The sequence below is a fragment of the Anarhichas minor genome, unplaced genomic scaffold, assembly GCF_050575085.1.
Source record: "Anarhichas minor isolate MPS153535 unplaced genomic scaffold, ASM5057508v1 ptg000033l, whole genome shotgun sequence".
NCBI classification, from domain to species: Eukaryota; Metazoa; Chordata; class Actinopteri; order Perciformes; family Anarhichadidae; genus Anarhichas; species Anarhichas minor.
In genome coordinates, this window is record NW_027466479.1 from 14,107,266 (window position 1) to 14,131,056 (window position 23,791).

The 23,791-nt window shown below is 42.7% G+C and overlaps 1 protein-coding gene across 3 annotated transcripts in view; it reads right to left on the reverse strand.

The window, feature by feature from the left end:
- Nucleotides 1–23,791, reverse strand: part of elmo1 (engulfment and cell motility 1 (ced-12 homolog, C. elegans)) — a 95,194-nt gene that overhangs the window by 5,910 nt on the left and 65,493 nt on the right. For all 3 annotated transcript variants that reach the window (XM_076105440.1, XM_076105438.1, XM_076105437.1), the window contains 2 exons: nucleotides 6,479–6,642; nucleotides 3,762–3,874 (listed from right to left, as the gene is read on the reverse strand). In XM_076105440.1, coding sequence (XP_075961555.1) covers nucleotides 3,762–3,874; nucleotides 6,479–6,642 — 277 coding nt within the window. The remainder of the gene's footprint in view (nucleotides 1–3,761; nucleotides 3,875–6,478; nucleotides 6,643–23,791) is intronic.

Genomic DNA, 23,791 nt, shown 5'->3' on the forward strand with positions numbered 1-23,791 from the left:
TCAGCGGGAGTGAAAATTAGCATGGCAAAAAAAAAAAAAAAAACAGCCGTGAGGAAAATCCACAGATGGGCCATGATGCTCTGCATGAGGGAGGGATCTCGATGGGCAACAATACAGATGGCTGGTCTCCATCATCTTAATACTGATTCAACAACAATCCACACACTGAAGTCAAAATAACAGAACAAAGACATCCAGGGTTTCTTGCTCTGATGAAACCGTAACTATGACAGGAAAATCAAAATCAAAGATGTAAAGCAGGAGGGCCCAAATGCCTACAGGAAGCACCAACAATGACAGAGCATTTAACGAAAAAAATAAAGTTTGTTGGTGTTACATGTTTTAATTTAAACAATAAAGGCTCTGTTTACAAGTTTAAGATGTACACTAAAATACAAAAAACAGAAACTTTGAAACTTCTCATATCCACGTTCTGAGACCGTTTCATAAGGTGAGGATGCAACTTCATTGTCATTTAGAGACTGAACTCAATGGTTTTGCATTTGTCACAAGTAAAATATTAGTAAAAATACAAGTGAAAAAGCACAAAAGTCCCCAAAATGGTGTGCTGCATGTAAAGGATACGGTTTTGTTACAGGCTGGACAGAATTTGAGCAAGACATCAAATGCCCAAAAAATCCATAATTGATGATGATGAGTTAAGTGTGTTTTTCTCTCGGCTGATGTGATGCGCAATCCTCCAGCAGCCTGTAACTACCAGCCGTGTCTGTAAAGTGCAGCTTCGGCCTCTGCGGCCAGCCCGGTGTTCGTTAGTGGTTCCTTGCCAAAGCGGGGCACCGAGCTGAGCTGGCAGTGAGTGGGCACAGAGCGGGGAGGTCTGACTGGCATGTGCATGGGTGGCACAGTCCAAATCCTAATTGCTGAAAATAGAGAGTTGGCTTTGCCAGGCTGGTGCAGAGTGTCCACGGGGAGCGGACAGAGATGTGTGCAGCGGCTGTGAGGAGCGTTTTGGGAGAAGACGCCATCAACTGTTCAGCCGAACTGATAGCGTGACTGATGTGTCAAGCACATGTATTCTTCCTTTGACTTCAAGGCACTGTACTTCTATCTTGGACTGAACTACATTCTGTTATCATTTAAACTATATTTGTCTGATTCAGCTGCTAGAATATAGGTGAACAACATGGTGAGATTCAACAGAATCAGGACACACATCTAATTTTTATGATTATTCTTGCTTTAGTGCAGCATTTATACAAGGTACACTCTCCTGAGCCCCACGTTACCCGTCAGTAAGCTGCACTTAAAAGACTGCTCAGGTAACACTTCTTCTTCCAAACTTCAGAAGACCATCAACCTGAGCTTTTAGGAAGAAGCATCCCCCTATAACGGGCAGAACAGCACTTTGGAAGGTAGATTGAAGAGTCATCTGCTCTGAAGTCAACCAAATTAATATTTCATAAGGGTACTTGAGTCCCTGCATGCTGGAGGACTTTGAGATATTCATACAAGATGCTGAGGGAGAAATGGGAGAAGGAAGGAGGAGCGCAGCACATTTTATCTATGTAAGAAGATAGGACAAGTTGATTGAAAATGACACGAATAAACCAAGTTTCATTTTATGTAAACCCCCTGTGAAAATTAAACTGGCTGGAGGGCTCCTTTTATTCTTGTTCAGCTCTCCTAAACTCTGCAAGACAAAGTGCTCTTCACATTGTCAATGCGTAGATATACTGCGTATAAGTACCAGCATGAGAACAAAGGCTCAGAGAGGAGAGGGAGGAAAGGATAGATGAGGATGGGTGGAGGAAAGTGAGATGAGAGAGAGGGGAGCGCATGAATGAAGGAGCACATGCACAAGGAGAAAAATAGAAGCAAACCAAATTTTAAAAAAAGGAGAGTTTTGGGGAGAAACAGCATGTCCTTGACACCATCAAGAGTCCTCAGAGGCAAAGACAGCTACTGCTAGCTCGGAGCAGGCAGACTACTCCCCTACAGTCAGCACATTAAAGCCAGTGTAGCCCTACTGGCTAGTTTGCAGAATGAAATCCAGTGAGGCTCCTGAACCTCTTTTGTACGGCTGTGGTTGCGGTTGTTCTGCTCCTGAATGGCCAATTCTTTTATTTCTGTGTTTAGTGTGCGTGCTGATGCGTTCATGTGCGCATGTGTCCTCCATTCCTTTGAAAGGATCTCCAAAGCAACAGCCGTGACACGGTAGTACGAGACTATTCCCAAGCATGTCGCCGAGTTAAAAACCAGACAAGCATAAATCAGACGACCACACGCAGTGAAGACGATCAGATACTCGATCTGGGTGATGCTTTCCACCTGAACATCTGTCCTGCAACGTCTTTTCAAATCCTGTTTCTTCCACTCCTTTCCTTTTTCAGGTTGTTGTTTTTTTTTGTTTGTTTCTGTAATTCAGCTTTGACAACATCTGGATGGCAGCTGCCAAGAAAAATCGTGACCAGGCTTTCAAATGCCAAAATGCATTGGTGTCATTAGGAAAAACTCTATGTGGCTGTGCTCAATTTGATTCGACTCATAGGAAGTGCAGTTCCTGCGGGGAAGCTGAAGACAACAAAGCAATAACAACAAACCAACTTCCAACCTGAGTCTGTCACTGTTTTCTTTCTTTATGAATAAGTAGACGGAGAGGGGTGAAGGAAAGTGCAACAGGGAGGAAAGAAGAGTGAAGAGTTCAGGTTTAAAGCGGATTAAATGGATTGCCTGACGCTCATGGATCAGGTTACATTGCTTGATATCTGTGCGTAGATTGGAACACACATTTGTGAATAACCCAAATTACGCACAACTTGTTCTTTTTCATTTCACATTCGTGACCATTTTGAGATCAGTTTCACTCCATATAAATGCTGCTCCTCTCTCTTTCCTCCCTCCTTTCTTTCTAGTGGCAGTGAGTGTGAAACACAATATGCCAAATGAATCAAATTCTGTCCTATCTGAGCTGGCTGCTGGGTTTTCCCCTTCTATCCTTCTTCCCTTCTCCTCCACTGTTTCACTGGGGAGGAATATTATCAATACTTGCACGATATCAAGTCAAAAGAGCATATCTATAAATGCACATTGCATTTATGGACATGTGCTTCCTACATATCATAACAAGCATGTGAACGTCTCAAGATATCCTCTGAAAGTTGCCGTCTTCGACATCCACAAATAGTCTAACTTGTGTTATGTTTCACAGTGCTTTAACATTTTCACTACACCCTCCATCCTGTACTGTGGAGCCCCGGGTTACCGCAGTCGGCTCTTTCATCACTCCTTCATTTCTTCTTTAAAGCTTTCTCTAGACTTCATCCTGACAAGTGTATATAAATGTGTGTTCACCCTGCTTTCGGCTTCGTGTATCCTTGTAGTTCTGTGCATGCAGGGGGGGCAAAAGGAGGGGAAGATGGCGTGTTTGTGCATCTCAAGACATAAAAACATGTGTACTGCATTTTCTGTATGTGTTCCAGTAAAAGAGGCAGCGTGTCGCATGTGTATCTGCCTCAAAGGCTGACAGAGCCAGAAAAGCGAGTGTGGACTTTCATGACAGCAGATCCACAGCAGCCCAGAGCTTCAAAGATCTCCTGTGGGTCTTTTGTAAAGCAGAGGGAATAAGTCGATGAGTGCCGAGAGGAGGGATGAAGAACAAACAGACAGCAGTAAGAGGATGGATTACCTTTGTGAACACAGCACGGGGAGATGTGAATTTCCATGCCTGTGTGGTTGCAATCTGTGGATGTATGCGTGTCTTTTATACATGTGCGCATGCATGCGAGTGCTGCGTGTCTCACCTTGCCTCCTGCGACTACTGATTTTCCTGAAGCAGGTTCCATCACACAACCTGTTGAGCCTCTGCTGTTTGATCAACTCCATGATCTCGGGCTGGATCTTCTCTCTCAGCTCCCTTTAGAGAAACAGAAAATGAACACATTGTTGGTTTTAAGAGAAATATCTAAATTCCAATCAGCCACATCGTTCCAGATGTGGAAAAGCAGGGCGACAGGTGAGGAACAAGATGCTCTGACATCTGGAAGTGAATTGTTTTACATTTCCCAGGTTTAAACCATGCATAATTCATTTTAATCCCCTGGTTTTACTTACGGCCGTCAGGAGGGAACAGAGAATGCCAGATACAAAAATAAACTTCCACACATGCGTGCACATGTTCACGTAATCAGAAAGATGTCATGTAGCGTCCCAAAAGCCTGATCAGTGGGACGCTGTGCTGCCTTAGCGCTCGCTGTCATTATTTCATGCGTGTCTGTGTTGCATATGAATGTGGAGCACACAGCACTAGTCAACATAAATTATTTATATTATCTGCCCGAGCAGCGCTGCTGCTGCTGCCCATCTTTATTTCTCATCATTATACTCGAGTCTTTTCTCTTACAATTTACCTTTTTATTCTTTTCCTTTCTTTAGAAACAGGACGAGCTTGACAGGATTTCAGCCTCTCTAGTCACATAAAAGCTTCGCATTTCTATCATTTCCTCGTATTTTCCCTCGCCGGTGTTCTTGATCACATTTTTGTCCTTTTTCCCCTCTCCCTCGTCTTCTTCAGGCTCATCCGCACCAATCTCCCTTCATCTGTCTCACTCTGGCAGTCTTTGTGTGTTTGCCTCATCAGCGACTCCGGTCATTACATTGATCTGTGGTCGGCCCTTCACTCTGGCGTCCTGAAAGAAGCAGCTGGTGGGAGAGGTGTGGCTCATTGCATGTAGGATGGATGATGATGGTTCGGCTTTACTGCCTCTCACGCTATTCTTCTGACTGAGCCAGACACAGGAAACGGATCTGAGACTGTCTGATGCTTTGGCTGCATTGCCCTTTTAGGAAGCTGCTCCAGGTTCAATTTAAACTTCTTTCCAGCAAATGCGGAAAATCACAGACATTTGAATAAAAGGGCTGAGGCGTACTGGTAGACCTCTATAAAAGGAAGCACTCTGGTTGGTATCAGGTAAATGATTAAAGAAGTGAGGCAAAAGAACAATTTACAGCTTTGTGGAAATGTACAGTGCCTACACCAGCATATCAGTAAAACATGTATGCACAGGTGGAGCAGGGAATCAATAATGAATTACATTACAGACACTTTTCATCCTAATTTTCTGGGGACTGCATTACAATTAAGTTGTGTATTACATCTCAGAAGTGCATCCTCAGCAGTTCTGAGTCGACCTGCTGCATGAATTTATGTGGCGTCGATTTTATTTTTAGTGCAACTTTCAGTAAATACAAAACTTTCCACTTACAAAGAACCACATTACACTAAAGCAGAAATACCTCAAAGAGTCGACATGAAATATAAGAGAAAAAGACGGTCGACAGGAGACACAGCTTTGATCCGACGCCATAATAGCTCCTCATCACCTTCTTTTGATGTCTAAAGTCATTCTCTACATTAATTGATAGCAGAACGCACTGAAAGCAGGCAATACAGCAACACAGAGCCCCTTTAACTCTGCAGTCTGACATGCTCTGCTCATTAGTTAGGTTTGCAAGTCATGACTGCGCCGTATCGATTAGAGGAAAATTCCAACCTCGGGTAGTCTCACGCTGCTGAAGGAGAGACTCATCAGTCTGCGATGCTTTCCAACAGTCATTCTGTGATAAAATGTTACAAAATGTGCTTTTTCATTTCGCCGTTTACTTCAGCCTGAGATTGGGTGGAAATTTGTTGCATTCTGATGTACTCTTGTTTTTCCGATTAAATACAGGAAATTCAGTGTATTACACATTTAAACCGTGTTTGTTACATAATTCTAAATGGTAATAAGATGACTCCCTTTGCTTTTGTTCTTCTGTTCTTTCTCCAATAGGATTAATTGGCTGTTAAAAGGTTGGTGTCTACCCTTCCAATATCGATTCAATAAGCCGTTGGCTCAACATTGATTAGTGTTCAGAGGGACGAGCTCTCTCTGTGAAACAATTTTCCAATAGTGCTAGCTACTCCATTAAATACAGGCAGGAGAAAACAATGTTCTCCATTACAGGCCCTGTAACCATGATCAGTCAATGAATGATCCATTACAGACTGGCTCTCCATGCTGTGTGAGCTGGAGGGTCGTTAATGGAGTATTCACAAGGAAGACTATTTGCAGACAATTTGAATTGAATGCATATTTCAATCATGAGAGGAGAGCGCAGGAGCAACCTGCTGGCATGTGGTTGACAAATGGAAAGCAGAAAAAATAGCTCTTTTTTGTAGATGCAAATGATGTCCTTATATATTTTAGTCTTAAGACCTGTTTAGGTAGTTGAAGACAGGGGAATATCACTGAGCAGTTCCTCCAACTCTACAGAAAATGTCTTACGTTTCCTGGTATTCAGAATGGATTTACTCAACAAAGCTGTCAGACCTACAGTATAAATGAATACAGTCAATGGTATTCACACTAAGTTCAGCAATTCGTTGCCACCTCGACTTCCCAATAAGCTTTTTTTGGGACCAATACAACCCTTTGACAAATGTGTCTACATCATACTGGTCAGTGATTGCTTGACTCACAGGATGGGGCGGGACTGGAAGTCTTCCTGATTCATCCTTTCGGACTGGCGTATCTTCAGGATCTCTGTGTAGCTCAGGTTCTGCAGGCGACTCTTGAACTGGTCCAGGGAATTAGGCTTGAGAGTCAGCGCTCGCATGATCTGCTCCCTCACCACCTGCATTACCTGCAGAGAGGAGAAAAAGGGCGGAGGAGGGCGCGGTGAGATCATCGTGGATGCAGGATCCACGCAGGGTGTAGAAAGAGTGTGTGTATTGGCCAAAAAACAGAGTCAGCACAGGCAGGAAGTTAAAACTAACCCCATCCCTATTACAGGGGGCAGGGGAGCATATAAACTCCTGTTTAGTTCCCGACAGGATTATTATCATTTCTTTCAGAACTGGAGCCTGTAATCCAGTCTGGTGCACTGAGCTTTAAGAGGGAAAGAGCAAAGAATAATAATTCAACAGTGGCAAGTCAGTTGTTAGCCTCGGTACCATGCATCAGTGAAATGCACGACAGAACTTGCCTTTAATTCCGTAGCTATCTAATACCATTAGTCTGGCTGTGGCTGCAGAAGCATGACATGGTGTTCCAAGTCATTAATCCCACTTGAGGGGTCTTTGTGATCAACCGAGGTAACTATACAACAGGAAAACACTTCTATGTCTAGATCAATTTGCCTGCAGTGTATGAGTATCAAGAGATAATTAAAGTCTACACACAGAACTCTGTGTGAGAAAATCAAATCATCAGCAGTGAACAAACAATATCAGTCCTCTCAACTGTCAGACCACAAACAAGCTGAGGAGGATATCTTCTGTTTACGGAGAGAAAAAAGGAATAAAATTAGAAAACAGTGGTTAGTCGGTGAAGGTTTTGGATGTATATTATCCTCTCAATACATCTGATGTGAGAAACCCATCAACAGCTATCAAGAAGTAATATGCATAAGGTAAATGGTAAAATGGTTTATAAATTGTGACTTTTTATGATCCTGGCAGACTTGCTTTCATATTGTAGCTCCTGCCATTGAGCCCTGAACACTGGATGTGACCAAACAAAACCAAGGGTCTGAACTAAACAGTACTTCAATGCATTAAGATGTGAAATGGAATTAAACCCACAGATTTGTACACGGTTAATAAAGCACTAATTCTTATCAAAGCATAACATCTCGCACACACACACACACACACACACTTGAGCCTCCGGAAACGAGTGCTAAGCTGCCTCCATTCAGCTTTGCAATCTTACAATTTCATTTGCTTTGCATTAGAATTTGATGACTAATACAATTCAAAGATGGATTTATTTACTTTATTTGTGAAGATATTCATCCCACACACACAAGGGAGCTAACATAATTCCTAATGTGCTGAAGGACAGGAGTAACAGAGCTTTGATAGACGTGAGCCTGTAAATCCTGCTGATGCACTATATATGTGATATTTGGCTATAAAAATAAACTTCGCTGGGCTTCATAATATTTCTACAGCAAGTTTGATCAGCGCTGTTCGAATTACTGCAGGAGATGTGATGCTATAGACGTGCCAAGCAGCCCTGATTACGGATCAGCCTCGTTAGCAGCCACCTCCGGGCCTGCAGATGCTGATTCACTGGATCAGATCATACCGAGGCGACAGAAAGAAATAGACTTCGTCTTCCCTTCTGTTGGCTTCGCTTTTACTCTACGGTCTCTCTTTTCTCTGCGTGCCTGGTTAATGAAATGCTTGAGGACACACGCACAAAAAGGACGAGTTTTGTCTCTTTGTATGTACTCAGAGGTAGATGTTTTTGGACTTTCCTTATAACTGGTGTGTTCTCCTCTTCTGTACTCTTCTGTTTCATCTGGGCTCCTCAACCTCAACTATGCCAAAACCCAGTGAGCCAAGAAGCCAAACACAGTCTTATGTAATGTTGTTCTTGCTGTTTAGGTTTACTGCAAGGCGATTACTCATCAACTTGCTAACCTCTGAACTCTCACTAGTCGGACTAAGCCAGGGGTGAAAGCATTCAAAATAGAGGAATTGAGCTGCCAAAAATGAAATATGGACAGCATAAACCCAACAAAGGCGATGGAGGATAATCCTCTTGAATCAGCATTGCATTCGCTGTGTAAAAAATGCATTAGGAAATAGTCTGGGCTCAAAGTCCCCCTTTGAGATACTGCTGCTGTACACTGACAGTGCCACAAAAAGGAATCAACCCATTTATAACTCGTTATCTGATAAACGCTGAAGTTAACACTCACAGAAAATACTGGGAAAAATGTCATTTTCTCTCCGATTACACAATTTAATCCAGGGATTATCTTTTGGAATGCAAATATGTTCAGAGGCGGTAATCACACTGTATTTTCTAACAAATACGGCAACACAAAACAGGACGGTTGAGTCAAATGGAGAGGTATTTAGAGAAACAAGCATGTGGTTGTTTGGCACCGGCGGAGCTCTGAAATTAGCTTTCGTACATCTTAGTGACCGGATATGACAAACTATTAGAATCAAGAATCGCTTGCAGAGATTCTGACCCTTTGTAGTCTGATTAACCTGCAAAGCTCAGACCCACATCTGTGCACATGGAGGTCCTGTTTCGTGTGATCCAAACCTGACTGGCATTAAAGTTGATGCAGCGCATCAGTGACTCAGCACAAGTGCATCCTTCAAATCCCCTTTGAAAGAGGCAGACAGAAGATCGGGATCTTTTCTGTTTAAAAAGAAGCGCTGCTCTAGGCCCTGTGTGCAGAATATTAACCTCATAAAATAATTTTGGAAACCATGGCGTAATGGCCAGAGAAGACTGACCAGCCACTAGAGGGCGAGGGTCGACACCTTCCCTCCCCGTTAGCGAGGACTTGTTCTAGATGACTACGTGCAGAGACTGTGAGCTGAGATCTAGGCTTGTGGTAGCAAATTATACAAAAGGAGGACTTTTATTTTTCATTCATTCGAGTCTGTCCCATCGGTTTATCCATCCATTAAGATAGCCATCCATTCCTCCCTCAGCTAAAACAGCTTGATACATATTTAACTCTGGTGGTTTTGTCTCCACAGAGGGCTGCTTCCTGTATTGTGTATGCTACATTGTCATGGGGAGAAACAGGTGTTCAGCTAAGCAGATTTACAACCCCCAGGACCGGCCTTTCAGCCTCAGCCTCCCCTCCTCCTCCTCCTGTTTGAGGTGAAAAATGAGCAGACAAATTGATGGAGCCACAGCTTGCAATCATGCTACGAGAGATTCATCACTCCTATCCACTGCTTTCAATCACAACTTCACAGAGTAGCCTATCATGGATTTTCACTCACGTAATCCTGATAATTAAGCCTCAAACTAATTTATTTCCCCATTAAAATGACTAATGGTCTGTCAGTGTGTCTAGAAAGAACATGTTTCCTCAAGAAGCTATTTAAAAATAAAGGAAATTGTATAACAAAGAATGAGCTTCGATATCCATTTGCAGTACCCCAAAACACAACAATTGTCCACTGAAATCGTGAAATCAGCCGGAGACTTCTACTTTTTTTGTTTGTATTTTAGGAGCTTTTTAACGCAGATCTCGTAGTCACCTGCAGCTCGCTCTCCAACCTCCTCCTGCTGCTGCTGCTTTCTGGAGACCGACTGCCATCCAGCCCGGGTGCTTCAGCAGAGCCGTCCCAGGGGAATGTTCATTAATATGCCTTGTTTGCAGTCATGTCTCCGGAAGGAAAACAATTCTGTCGGCCCATGTGGCTGCACTCATGCTAATTAACACCCCGAATATTCATCACATTTAATACGAACACATGGTCCGTTCACAACAGGGCGGTGGGGCATTATGAATATTTTATGTGCATCCTTCTTTTCCATCGGCTGATTGCTCAGAGAGCACCTTGGTAGAGGTGAGATGACATCAGCGCAGGAACAAACTTTGCAGGGTGAGCTCACACCCCTGAAGGCTCAGTTTTGTACTGCGGTCATCTCGGCTGCACTTCAGATGGTCTGAGTGCAGAACTGTTTATTGTCATAGCTGCTGATCCAAGATTCATCTCTTCTACTCCACCTTAATTTCTGTCTGTCTCTACATTCCCTCTCACGCTGCCTAATCTCATCCAGACAACAGGCCATCATTCTTTCTTGTAGCTCTTTGGAGAGAGAGTTAGACAGCAGAGCAAGTGTCAGGAAAAGTAATTAAACGCTGTCCCATGAGCCGTCTAGTACACGTAATGAAGAGCTGGCCACACAGACTCGCCTGCCACACTCCTCCTCTCTGTCTCTCCTCAAACAGGACAGTTCCTTCTTCCTGGAGTAGCCCCACCATCCATCATCGACAGCGCAACGGCCATAACAAATTACCTCCCTCCCTCTCCGACCAATCGACTGTCGCCGGCCCTCCACTGCTCCATTTACCTAAAAGAGATGCTAATGACATCATTTACCAGCTGTCAGTCAGATGCTCACCGGCCCCCTCAAGCCCGGGTCGGGAAATCTGGAGATTGTGCTGGAGAGGCACTTTGGTGGGCAAATAAGGTGGTAATCACAGAATAACGACTTTGCTGATACTCCCTGAAAGCAATCAAAAAGTCGATATCACGTGGTGATAATTTGAGCATCGGTGCATTTAAAAGGTGCAACGTGGGAGATCTGGCCAGAATGTTTTCTATTAACTAACGTTATCAAAATAGACTGAAGAAGTAAGAAGTTTTGATGTTAACATGTCAATTTATTGTGCTGCAGAGATATTTATTGTCAACCAGCAAGGTCCGGCCCGAAATTTCGTTTAGTTCAATAATTTAGTTCGAATAAACGAAGTATCAAAACGCAGACGGACGGTAAAGTCCCTGGTTAGTGGCGCAAATAACATAAGATAGCAGTGTTATTTTGATGAGCTCTCAGAGTTTCTGCATTTTTTATTTTTTTATTTTGCGTATTCCTGCCCTGGTGTTAGTTCGAAGTTGGCTTTTTTATTTTTTATTTTTTTAATAAGTGCTTATTAAATTAGGTTGTTTGGACCCAGTATAGTAAAGGTGAAATACTGACCCCTATTTCTTTGGAGCACACGTGGCTAGGCATTACACATTGCACCTTTAAAGCCTTGACAAAACATGCACGCTTGCCGACATACAAAAGGAAGCATTATCCCACATGCACATTTCTATCCAGAGTGCCTGTATTTTTTAATAATAAGTAGAAAAAGAGAATACAGGGAATCCATTTCCATGTTATTGAAATGGTAATTCCATTTTCCCTTCCTGCCAGCATGTTCCATGTTCAATTAATAATTACCTCCTTCAAAGTTGACTACGATGTCATTAAAAATAAAACAATGCCACATTGATGGACATGAAAGGATGCCTGTCTCCTATGATGCTGCACAGAAAGAGGAGTGCTGTTATGCGTTGTATTAAATTTAGAAAGAAAGATGAAAAAAAAGTGTTTTGGAAGCTGACAGGACTGAAAATATGACAGAGCTGTGGTGGAAGATTTATGTCTTTAATATGCAGTTGTTAATAATTATATATTCTAATACATTAAACAATATTCAACCAGCAGTGTAGTCCACACTCAAGTATCGGCAGGTTTAGGGTGAGACTTGTTTGTTCACTCTCTGTGTAGGCAACAGATAGTTTACTTCTGGTTATGAAATGATAGTGACACTAATCTATGCCAACAATACCAACTGTGCCGGTTTTTTTGCTCTCTGTCACCCGCGCGTTCTGTGTGAGAGGACTTTTGGGGAGACACAACAAAACTCAGATCTCCGTCTGACAGGCGTTAGACGACAGGCGTTAGACAACACACACACACACACACACACACACACACACACACACACACACACACACACACACACACACACACACACACACACACACACACACACACACACACACACACACACACACACACACACACACACACACACACACACACACACACACACACACACACACACACACACACACACGCTTCAAAGGCTTCCCACTTGGGCTACAAAAAGCTGTTTTGAGACAACAGTCCATGTTGCCGGTGTCACGGTTATAACGGTTAGAGACATCGTAGATGACATAAAGGGGACAACGTGGGACAACCTTTATTTCCACTTGGATGGCAGGATGGGGAAAGTCAAATGTGCCAAAATGAATATGGGTCCCATAACGGGCAGCATGAACAGCAAAAGACTGTTGACAACAGCTGTTAATAAATAAATACATTTAATAAATATTGACCACAGCTAAAATAATTAGTTGATTAATTGATTCATCTGCAAAATTGCTGGTTGTTAGCTTCTACAGTGAGAGTATTGGCTGCTTTTTCCCCCTTTTATACAAATGTAAAGATAATATATTTGCGTATTGGACTGCTGGTTAAACAAGATAAGTAATTTGAAACATAACCATGGCATGGCATTTCATAGACAAAATGAAAATATGCAACCCTAGTAATGACCTTTCACAGCATAATGCATAGAGGGTGAAGAACAAGAAGTGAGTGCTGCAGACAGATTCCAAGATTATATTTAGCATATTCAGCTTTTCTTGTTAGACTCTCCTGACAACCCCCGTCACGGCTCTTTGTCAAGTCTGCTGAAAGCAACTAAGTGGAAAGGCACTACTTTCATCCATTAACATTTCAATTATGTATATGCCCCCCATAGCTGGAATGTAAGAAGTCACATATCTGGGTATTTCATTAAAACAAAATAGAGTGGTAAGGGGTAAATGTTACTTTAAAGCGCAGTGAAAAGCAGCTCTTTTCTCTCTGAATTTGACAGTATTACTGCACTACATGGAACAGCACAAACTGTACTGAAGGCAACAGAGATATACACATTCTCAACACGCACACTTACACTGCACACATACTAATCCATCCCTCACCTACATGCATTATAGAGTATGAACAAGCACCAACACACATGAAACGTGAATAAAGCAAGGAATCGCTGTCCTTCGCCTAACACGAGAGCTGCTCATCCGATCTACTTCACACTTGGTGGTTGTATTGCTGGGACACCAAGGGAATGATTTTGTCAAATTTGGTGAAATTTAGACATGCGATAGGGTCGATAAGAATAAACTTAGAATAAACAAGCAAATAGCGCTCTGTGGCGCAGGGGGGGCGGAGCTTCAGGGTCTGTAGTCTGAGTCCAGCATGTCGTCCGCAGCAGGCAGACCGCGGCTCATTGACTACAGGTCACTTTACAACCGAACTCTTCTTCACTTCCCTGGAGTAAACAGGAACAGATAGCCAACTGAAAGTAGAATTGAACCAGTGTTTATTTCACTGCTATGACTGCGAATAAGCCGCGACTTGGGTGCGTATTTACTTGCTTTATGACTTGATACTTACTTAGAACACTAGTAACGTCAATTAATGCTTTACATTAATCGCAAAGGTTAGGTCAACGCAAGCGACTAGTACGCCTATTTGGATAATGACCATGGTCTGGTGTTTTTCACCAATGTTTCTGACCGCGTGACTTGGTTTTTGTGGGGTTTTTTTTGGGGTTAACATTTGTCGGTCAGGTAAATGTTTTTGTACAATGTTTTCCTGTGAAGCAGAAGTACACAGTAAGTAGTATACATTTGAGTTGCATATATTTTACATGCTTTAGGGGCCTTTTTTTAGGATATTCGGGGTACAATGACTTAGAATAGTAAAATCATTTTTCATATCTAAATATCAAAATGACTCGTTCTGAACGGACATGTTTTCAACGGGCACTGCACTCCATGTAAATTCCTAATATTCCCACAACACATCTGGAGGCCTCCCTCCATCAATCCTATTCTTCCTTCCACATGAGTGATGCAGATTCGACGCCGGCTGTTGCTGCTAGCTGCTGTTGCCATATTTAGAGTGCTAGCACTGCAAGCCCAGACAAACTGTCAGAGGAGCTTCTTTTCAACAACAGGCTCCATGCGAGGTGCAGCACGGCCCACATGGATGACTGGAGAGCAAAGTCGCCTGGGAAATCGCCACTTACTGTGAGTCAAGAAATGCTGATGAAAGCCAAGTGTCGACCTTGGCTTGTGCACAGCTTTGCATTAATGAGTGTTTTATTATGACACGGGTGTTGCAGGAAATATGAACGTTCTGCATTAATTGTCCCAGAGGGATGAGTAAATTGGTTGTGATTAAACATCCATTCAAGGACATCAAAAACAGTATTATTTCATTATATTTCATATAATAACTCCCATCTGGAACAATCCCTATTCAAGAGTCTACCCATAATGCACTTATGGTACTCTATACTGGTATTATACTCGCACTGATGCTTCAAAGTGCTTTCATTTAAAACAAGATTCAACAAAATGATCAGGTGAAACCAATAATGAGGCGAACAGCAGTCATATTCCAGCACGTATCCACAATAAGACACATCCGAACACAAGGGCCTTTGTGGAGACTTTGCATCGTCTGCGAGGAGAATCTAAAGTACACACTGTGTGGATTTCTGTGCACAAAAGTGTGACACATCAAAGAAATGCACACTGACTAATCAATAAACAAAGAGATGTAAATAAATGATAAATAACTAAATCAAAAGTCTTTTCCCCTGTTGATTTCCAGTTAACAGCTGTGAAGATGGGACAAAGGGTTTCATCTTGAAACGCAACAAAACAAAACGTTAGCTCAGCATCTCTGCTCATGTAACTCTGATGGTTTGATGCTAATAGTTTCTGATCTCTCTGGTCTGATTAGCGAGCTGAGTTTCTGCTCTCTAGTGCGAGTGGGTCAGCGCTGGCTGAGATCAGAGACCCCCCCCCCTTAGGCAACCACACAAAACAAACTAATGCACAGAAGAAAAAGAAACAAGTCCCTGCGTAGACACAAAGCTCGGCATTCACACTGTGCTTCTGCTACACAAACTCATACAAACCCCCCCCCCCCCCCACTCAAAAACACACAACCCTACGACTCAAACACAAATACCAATTTATTGCGATGCATGTACAAACACACATTCACGCACTGTCCGATGGCACGTGCACATGTGCAAAAACAATAAAACAAACCTTGTTAAGGGAGTGGGAGGTGAGGCAGCCAGGCAGAAAGATATAAATAGCCTGTCTGAATTCAACAATAGAGGTGGAGGGGGGGGGGGTCGAGAGACAAGAATGAGGAGGAGGAAAAGAGGGAGAGAGACCACAGGAGGCAGAGAAAGAGAAAGAGCTATACAGGGATCGAGAGAAGGACAGAGAGAGAGAGAGAGGAAAGATCTAGAGGCTTGTAGAGGTAAATAAAACTATAAGAAAACAGCGTGTCTCATTGCAGAAAATGAGTGGGGGAGGGGCTGGTTTACTGTGTCATAGATGTACTGCTTCATGCAAAGCACGGCAGCAGTAGTCACAGCTGTTGGCATATGGCAGCGTGTGCAGCGCCTTCATTAACTGTACCAAGCTGCTTTTTGGAACCCAAACACGGCGTGCTGCCCAAAACCTTTGACACCTGCACTCACATTATCATAGTCGCATCCCTTCTCACCGGACACAACAGACACACCCATTGCATTAGTCACGTAGGCGTGCATGTTGACCTTCTGGCAAAGTGGAGGAACTGTCCACATTGCTAAAGAGCAGAGCCAGAAATCATTTGCATTGATTTGCATTAAGCGTCCTAAAATCGAATTGCGGCGAGCAGACTTAAATAAAACTAGAATAGCATCTCAACACACTCAGTCATATTCTTTTAATGGTAGCCAAACATAAAACGATGTGAGATATGGTTGATGAAGGGGTCGGTCTGCTGCAGCTGCGGGGGCTTTTGAGGATTGCCAAAGTGAATAATCCCGCATGGGACAGGTCAGTCTGTAACATGGTTGAACAAAGCAGATTATCTACTCTCCTCTGGCATTTCTGCTCTGGCCTGAGGTGATCCAAACACCAGCAAAAAACAGATTTGCTTCACAGCTGTGCTTGGTTTATTTAGCTGAAGTGCTGGGTGACCAGCACTTTTACAGGACACTGATACAGACGCACACAACAGTGTTTTTTTCTCAGGGATTGAATTTGTCTTCCCATGTAGGATTGGAAACATTACCATCAACAGAGCTGCAACTAATGTGAATTGTTGTACTGTTGGAATAGTTTGTCATTTTGTTGGGTATGCTTGTTAGCTTTCTTGCCGAATCTTAGATGAGAAGATTGATGACAATCTTGTCTCCGTCTGTTCAATATGGAGCTGGAGTCAGTTAGCTTAATTTAGCGCAAAGACTGAATTCGGCTAGCCTGGCCCCGCCAACATATAATCCAGCACCCCAGTAAAGCCAAAATGGGTTCTTTTTTGTTATAAACAAAACACATTGAATATAACATGTTAATGAGTGGGCTTTAGAGGTGCTGCTAGATGTATTTGTTCAGCATAGGTAAGAGCCAGGGAAGTTCTTTCTCATCGTTTAAAGTCCTTATAGACGATAGCTTAGTTGTCTCTCAGTTTTAGCGTCCTATTGAACAAACAGATATGGGAATAGCACCAAACTTCTCATTTAAGTCCTTCAAAACGTCAAACTCTTCTTCTAATTTGTTTATATTTTTAGATGAATGAATCATTCAATTTTCAAATTGTTTTGTATCATTGTCAATTTAATAAGAAACATCTATATTTTTCTTGATGAATAATGATTGAGCACTGTAGTAGAATACTTCTTTTCTCAATCGACTGATTTACTAATCTGCTAAACAATTCAGCACAATTCATTATATTAGGTCATCTAGCAGCCAGGACACAGTTCCTCCGTACAAAGCCCGGTTCAATAGCACAGACAGTGGATACAATTGTACTGTGTATTGTCCGAAACACATGAAATCCGGTCCTGGCAGTATTTCACAGACTCCTGCTCTGCAGTCTGGGGCTGACCCCACTCTAATCCCGAGTCAAACCCCTCCGGCTAAAACACTGGTTGAAGCTCATCCAAGGCTGAGAGAGACAGGGTGGAGTGGAGGAGATCAGTAGTAGTGGCATCGAATTCCTCTGGTGACAAACGGTGGGCGTTGGTGTTGTGGACTAATCCCATTCACAACAACAAAGCCCAACCCCACACACACACACACACACACACACACACACACACACACACACACACACACACACACACACACACACACACACACACACACACACACACACACACACACACACACACACACACACACACACACACACACACACACACACACACACACACACACACACACACACACACACACACACACACGATGCCTGGAGTGATGGGGGTAGGTGAGTACGCATGCATGTAGATGTGTTGGTGAAATTGCAATCTAGCAGATTGTGTGTGTGTGTGTTAATGAAAAGGCTGTGATCTGGGTCCTTGTCGAACCTGCTTACGCCTCGCTGAGTCTACACAGCCCCATCTGTCCCTCCTCTTTCTCTCTTCTCCTGTCCCATCTTCTCCATCCTTGCCTTTTTCTTCTCCGCTCCTTCCACTCTCCTCCCTCCCCTCCTCCTCCTCCTCCTCTGCAGCCAGGCAACAACACAAACAGTCCCTCTTCCTCCTTTACTACCACCTCCCTTTGCTCCATCCAGCCATGCTAATTGAAAACCACTCTCTCTCTCTCTCTCTCTTTCTCATTTCCATTCTTACTTACATGTCACCTCCATGTTTCCAAGTCTGGTGTGAAACTCTCCACAGTGACAGGTGAATCCTCGTGCTTTTGCCAGAGAAGGAGTTTTTAGCGCCCGCCGAGAGACAGGGATGGATGGAAGGATGGAATTAGGAAGCAGATGGCTCCTAGCAAGAGCGGTCTAGCTGATTGTGGACAGTTAGCGTTAGCGTTAGCCACAATAAGGGAAGACTCGTCTGTCAGCGCAGCGTGTGCACCTTCTCCTTTTGCGCTTTCTTCTCTTGGCTCTTTGTTCCTTCAGGTTTCCTGTTTAATTCTCTCTTTTAGCATATTCCCTTTAAAAAAAAAAAACTAACAAAAAAAAAAAACTAACAACAAAGTGTCCTAGTTTCTTCTTTAACTGTCCCCTTTACTATAATATTTCTGTATGCCTCTTTAGATGCCTTGCTCCCTCCCTCTGTGACTCTAAGAGCATCAGCCGGGCTGCTCTGCTTCGCTTATGTTGATCTCCAGGCTTATGCCCTGATTGGACACACGCCACGATCAGAGACGCCAATGGTGGTGCAGCAAGTGAATCACATGATATGTGTGTATGTGTGTGTGTGAGGGGGAGAGAGAGAGAGAGAGAGAGAGAGAGGTTTAGACAGAGGGGGAGGGATGAGAGAAGAGGAGACGAAGGAGGAGGAGGGGTATCGTGAGTGGCTGCAAGTCGCTACATCAGTGAGGGATTTTTCTTTTCTCCAAGCGGCTGAGCAGAGTGAGAGTCTTTTTTTCCTCTGGTGGGGAGGTGAGGGAGGAGAAGCTCTCAGTACAGACGTTTGGATGAAGAGACGACATGCAGCCGTACAAGAAAGAGGCTCTGATAGACACACACAAGCACTGGCGCATTTGAACACAAGCGTGTACACGCGCAACGTAGAAGTGGCTCCATCTTACCGAAACAGAGCCAGAGTAGTGCAGCGCGGCAGCGGTAATTGGACAGTGGTTGCTATGGAAACAAGGGAAACGGTTGCTTGACGGTCGGAGCTGTGCCCTGGGAGCATCAGACCTGCCTCCATTAAACACAAACACGCATCACGTACACACGGCACACACACATCCCTTTTTCTCTATAACACCGTCTTCTACTACACTACATTCTGAAAGTAAAAAAACATGGATGCATATTGGCTCTATGTGTGTGTGTGTGTGTGTGTGTGTGTGTGTGTGTGTGTGATGGTGGTGGGGGGATTCAGTGCCACAGTGTTTTTAAGCTTCATTTAAGCCAGTGTGCCTTTTGTCTTTAATGGGCATAAATTCATGTAAGAGCCTCTGTGTTTGTGTGTGTGTGTGTGTGTTTGTGTCTGTGTGTGTGTGTATGTGTGTGTGTGTGTGTGTGTAGGGCAGATGCTCAGTCAGCCATGAAGAGCAAGCGGCTGAGAGAGCCTTTAGCGTTTAAGAAATGCTCGCATACTTGCAGGCAACAGCAGCACGTACATTAAAATATCGATAAAACCCCAACAAGGTGTTTTAGTATTCCACACCTCAGAGAGCTCAGTGCCGTCACTGTCTGGCAGCGACTGTGGGAGCTGCAGGGAAATCTAGCCGTTCAACTAGCCGTGTTTTGAAGTGGACGCCCTCAGGATTATCCCGACACAGCTTATTATTCTTCCACAGACCCTCGAGAGCATATAGCTCCATGTACTGTATGTACATGAGGAATCGAATGTGGCGTCGCATTTACATTTAAAATCACAGACCGTTACATCAAAGACAAAACACAAAAGCTTATTTGTGAATACCATTGTGACTTTCATTTTCTACAGATGAGTAATGACTACTTAAGACTCGTTCTTCATCAAGACACCATAAAAAAAAAAAATACTATTAGTCGACTGAAACACCAACATCTAATTATATGATCGATTGCCAACGATGAGGCAGCTGAACTACAAAGTTCAACAGTCCGGTTAAATGACCAATTGGTTGCAGTTAAAAAGACAATAACTGCTTCAAATCAGTGCAAGTGGGATAGACAGCATTACTATTATGTATCACTGATCCAAGCCTCTGGTCACAGTTATGCCTGCATCATCCATCACTAGGCGAGTAAGCACTTACTGTTAACACAAATCAGTATTAGCTTTGACATGATTCATCCAAACTTGCATTAATGTTCTAACCCTTGAGGAAAGTCATTCCTTTCATCCTGTCAAGTTTTATTTAAGTTTTACACTCCATTTATATTTATTAAACTCGTACCAAATAGTTATTACAATTTATTATATCCACCTTTCTTATTCCTACCTCGTATAGACACAGTGGAATAAAAAAAAAACATGTTTTTAAGATATTAAGTTCCCTGTGCCCCTTTGTTAATTGTTCAGTTATCTCTTGGTATTTGCCAAATATATATTTTTAAATGTTTTTTTTAACAAAATCCCTATTTCCCCTTCCTGTAAAACGGTCATAATACTTTTGCGGTCTTGAACTTGGGGGCATATATTTATAAAATAGCTAAGCCTCATGGGTCAGTGGTAAGTGTTTGGATTTCCGTTGGCAATAACTTTGTTCACAATGCTTTTTCCAAGAGAGACCGATTGTGCTCCAATGCATTTCTATTACAATTGAATACCTATTTTGTACAATTACACCTGAAGGTTTTGGTCACATACCCCACATGGGAGGCTAAAGACACTCATAATTGCTGTTTCACTGCGACTTCAAATGTTGATTTTGGGGATTTTCCTTCATCCTCTCTTTTAGTTAGTCACTTTACTGACCCCATAAAGCCCTTCAACTTAAACTAATTCCCTTCTTCTTGTCGTTACTAATATTTGTCATTTTTATTTGCTCATGCTAATGCTCAGGGTTTAGTGGGATTTACACTGATCTTCCCCCAGTCTGCCTTTTTGGAACATCTTCCTCCTCTCCATCTTCTAGACATTTTGTTTTATGAAAAGTGTATTCAGTGACGGTTTCAGTTACAGATAAACAACTTTTGTTGACAGAATTTGGTACAAAATGACAACGTTCAGACATCATCAGAGGGGCTGATGTCTCCGGAGTGTTTCTAAGTTCATAGCGGGTACAAACTGAGACACTCGGCGTTCGAGGCTGGCAGCGCAGAGCTCTGCACGCACCATTTAGCTGATAGAAAGCCCTCGAGACCAAACAGTCTTACCATCGACAAGCTGCTGCTGAATTTCAAACTCCCAAGGTACCGAGCGATGAAAGACGAGGTCGGGGAGGGAAGAGGGGAGAGGGAAGGGAAGCATCATCTATCCCAACTCAATCGAAACTGACTCTCGCCTTCAAGGTAGGGGTGTGAAGGATGGGATTGGATAATAGCATCTCTTGCTAGGGGAGGTGTGTGTAAGGTACGTGTGTTGAATCCTCCTCCAAGGTGAACTAGAAATACAGTTGAACATGAGATGTGGTCGTCTTTCCAAGCCTAATAGAGATGGTTGCATCTCTCCTGGCATATCCATCGTTAATTAAATAAAGTTTCAGTTCATTATAACAACATTTAGGTAATCAGACAAACACAGATGACAAGTCCATCCTGTGTCACACTGAACATTTAAGTGAGTGGCAAAAGTAAAAACACAGACGGTGGTAAGGACTTCAGAAGACTGTAAGTGGATTCAACAACGACTACAGAGGATGGCTACATTTTTCTGCTTCGCATCTCGACGGCAATGTTATGATTCTCCATTTTGTCGCCTCTTGCAGTGGTTTGAAACGCTGCACCAAGTATCAAAATACCAACAACAATACATTTCACAATCACTCAGTTATTTCCTTTGTGAAAGTCAGACTTTGGTCACTTGCATCTGGGTGCTAACATCTGTTTGCAATTACATACCGGCTTATAAAATCCACACTGCTGTTTTACATCATTGTACTGCTGGTGAAATAACGTAGGATGATGCAACTCCAGCATCACTTCATTTTTGCATATGAAGCGTCACTCCATTCAAAAACAAAAATGTGGAAATTACAGAAATTTCATTTTGGGGATACTGGAGGCTGAATAAGCAATTACAGTATCACTTTCATGTCGCTCAATATGTGTATATTTATAGTAGTGTGACATCTTGTGACCTGCAGAGCAAATGAAGACGTGAGGAACCGTTTCTATGCTGATCGAAGCCAGTAAATAGCAGCAAAGCTCATGACAGTCTGGTATTTGACACCATAAGATAATCATAATTAGTTTGACAAATCAGGGAAAAGGGATACGGCATCTGTTGACTGCTACATCTGATGCCCAATTGACTTCACAACATACAATATCGGTCATAAACACCTCATTACTATCACCGTCTGGCAGTGGCGCGCGCGCACACACACACACACACACCCCCCCATCCTTCCTGTGTGAGCCGACTCAACACTAGCCAGCTATACAGGGAGTTTTTCCTCTTCATCCAGACTCCAATGAGCTCCAAATGAAGATGTAGTAGTTTAATCAGTGGCTCAGCCAATAGAGGAAGCTAATGTTTCATATCCAAGAGAAGAAAAAACAACAATATAAGAAATATTCAAAGTCTTAAAAGCCCCCGAGATGTGTGCGCGGTTCTTGCTCTGAATCTGTGCCCATCATGTTCATCTGTGCAAACAAGAAAAAGACATTTCCATGTCTATGCACCTTAATCAGGCCTGCTGTTTGCATGGGACTCTTGGCAATCCCAGTCTAATAACGAACATAATTTGAGATACGATTAAAACTGTTGTATTTAAGCGTGAGCTGTGTGACTGTGACTGCTGCCAGTGTATACACAACAGAAATCAATGAAGCGTGCCACAAATCCTACTTTGCCGTAACTCCTCTGTGTCATCTATTAGGTGTCATTTTGGATTCTCAACTCAGGTTAGAAGCCAATATTAGGAAAGTGTCCAAACTATCAAAACAGATTTAGACTTCTCTTGTTTGATGACAGCATGTATATCTATCAAAGCAGCTCAAATGTGCATACATATCATTAAACATCATCATATACATCCTTAACATGTTATGGATCAGAGATCGAAGAAATGGCATCGTAACTAAATTCTTCAAAAACATAAATTACATTTTCTGTCCTGTTTTAATTGTGATTCTGTTCAACTTGTTTGTTCGCCTGTTTTAACCTCGATTTAAAACCTTAGGCACGGATGGAGCTGCAAATTAGCTTCAGCTAGAGGCCCTACACACATTACATCTGTAGCACAGCTTATCTGTATGTAACAATGTTCATCTGTTTGGTCATTGGTGAATGAACAAATAAATACACAACTTATTTTCTGACAATAGATGTCTCATTTTGGATTGCATTAAAAAAAAAAAAAAGGATCATGCTGTGATTTCTTATGATGTTGCACCTTACTGTGTTCAGTTCTTCTAACTTTGTTTAATTAGTCAAAGACATGAGCCGTGTCCCAAATCAACAGGAAATCAAACTGCAATTAGCCAATTTAAAATTTGGAAACTTACAAAACAATGTTCCTGGAGATGTCTCATCTGTTTCTACAACTTGTTTGAACTTTTTCCAGCTGTGAGGAGTCCATCAACAACACACTTAAAAAAATCAAACAAGCTAAGTATGCATACTGGTATCAAGGGTACTTCATTTTGTCACTTTTCCAGAGTGAATGCACTACAAACTTGAAACCTAGTTATAGTCGGTATGTAGCATGGAAAACGGTACACAGCGTTTCTTATTCATCTCAAACTCCTGTCTCCCACACACACACACACACACACACACACACACACACACACACACACACACACACACACAC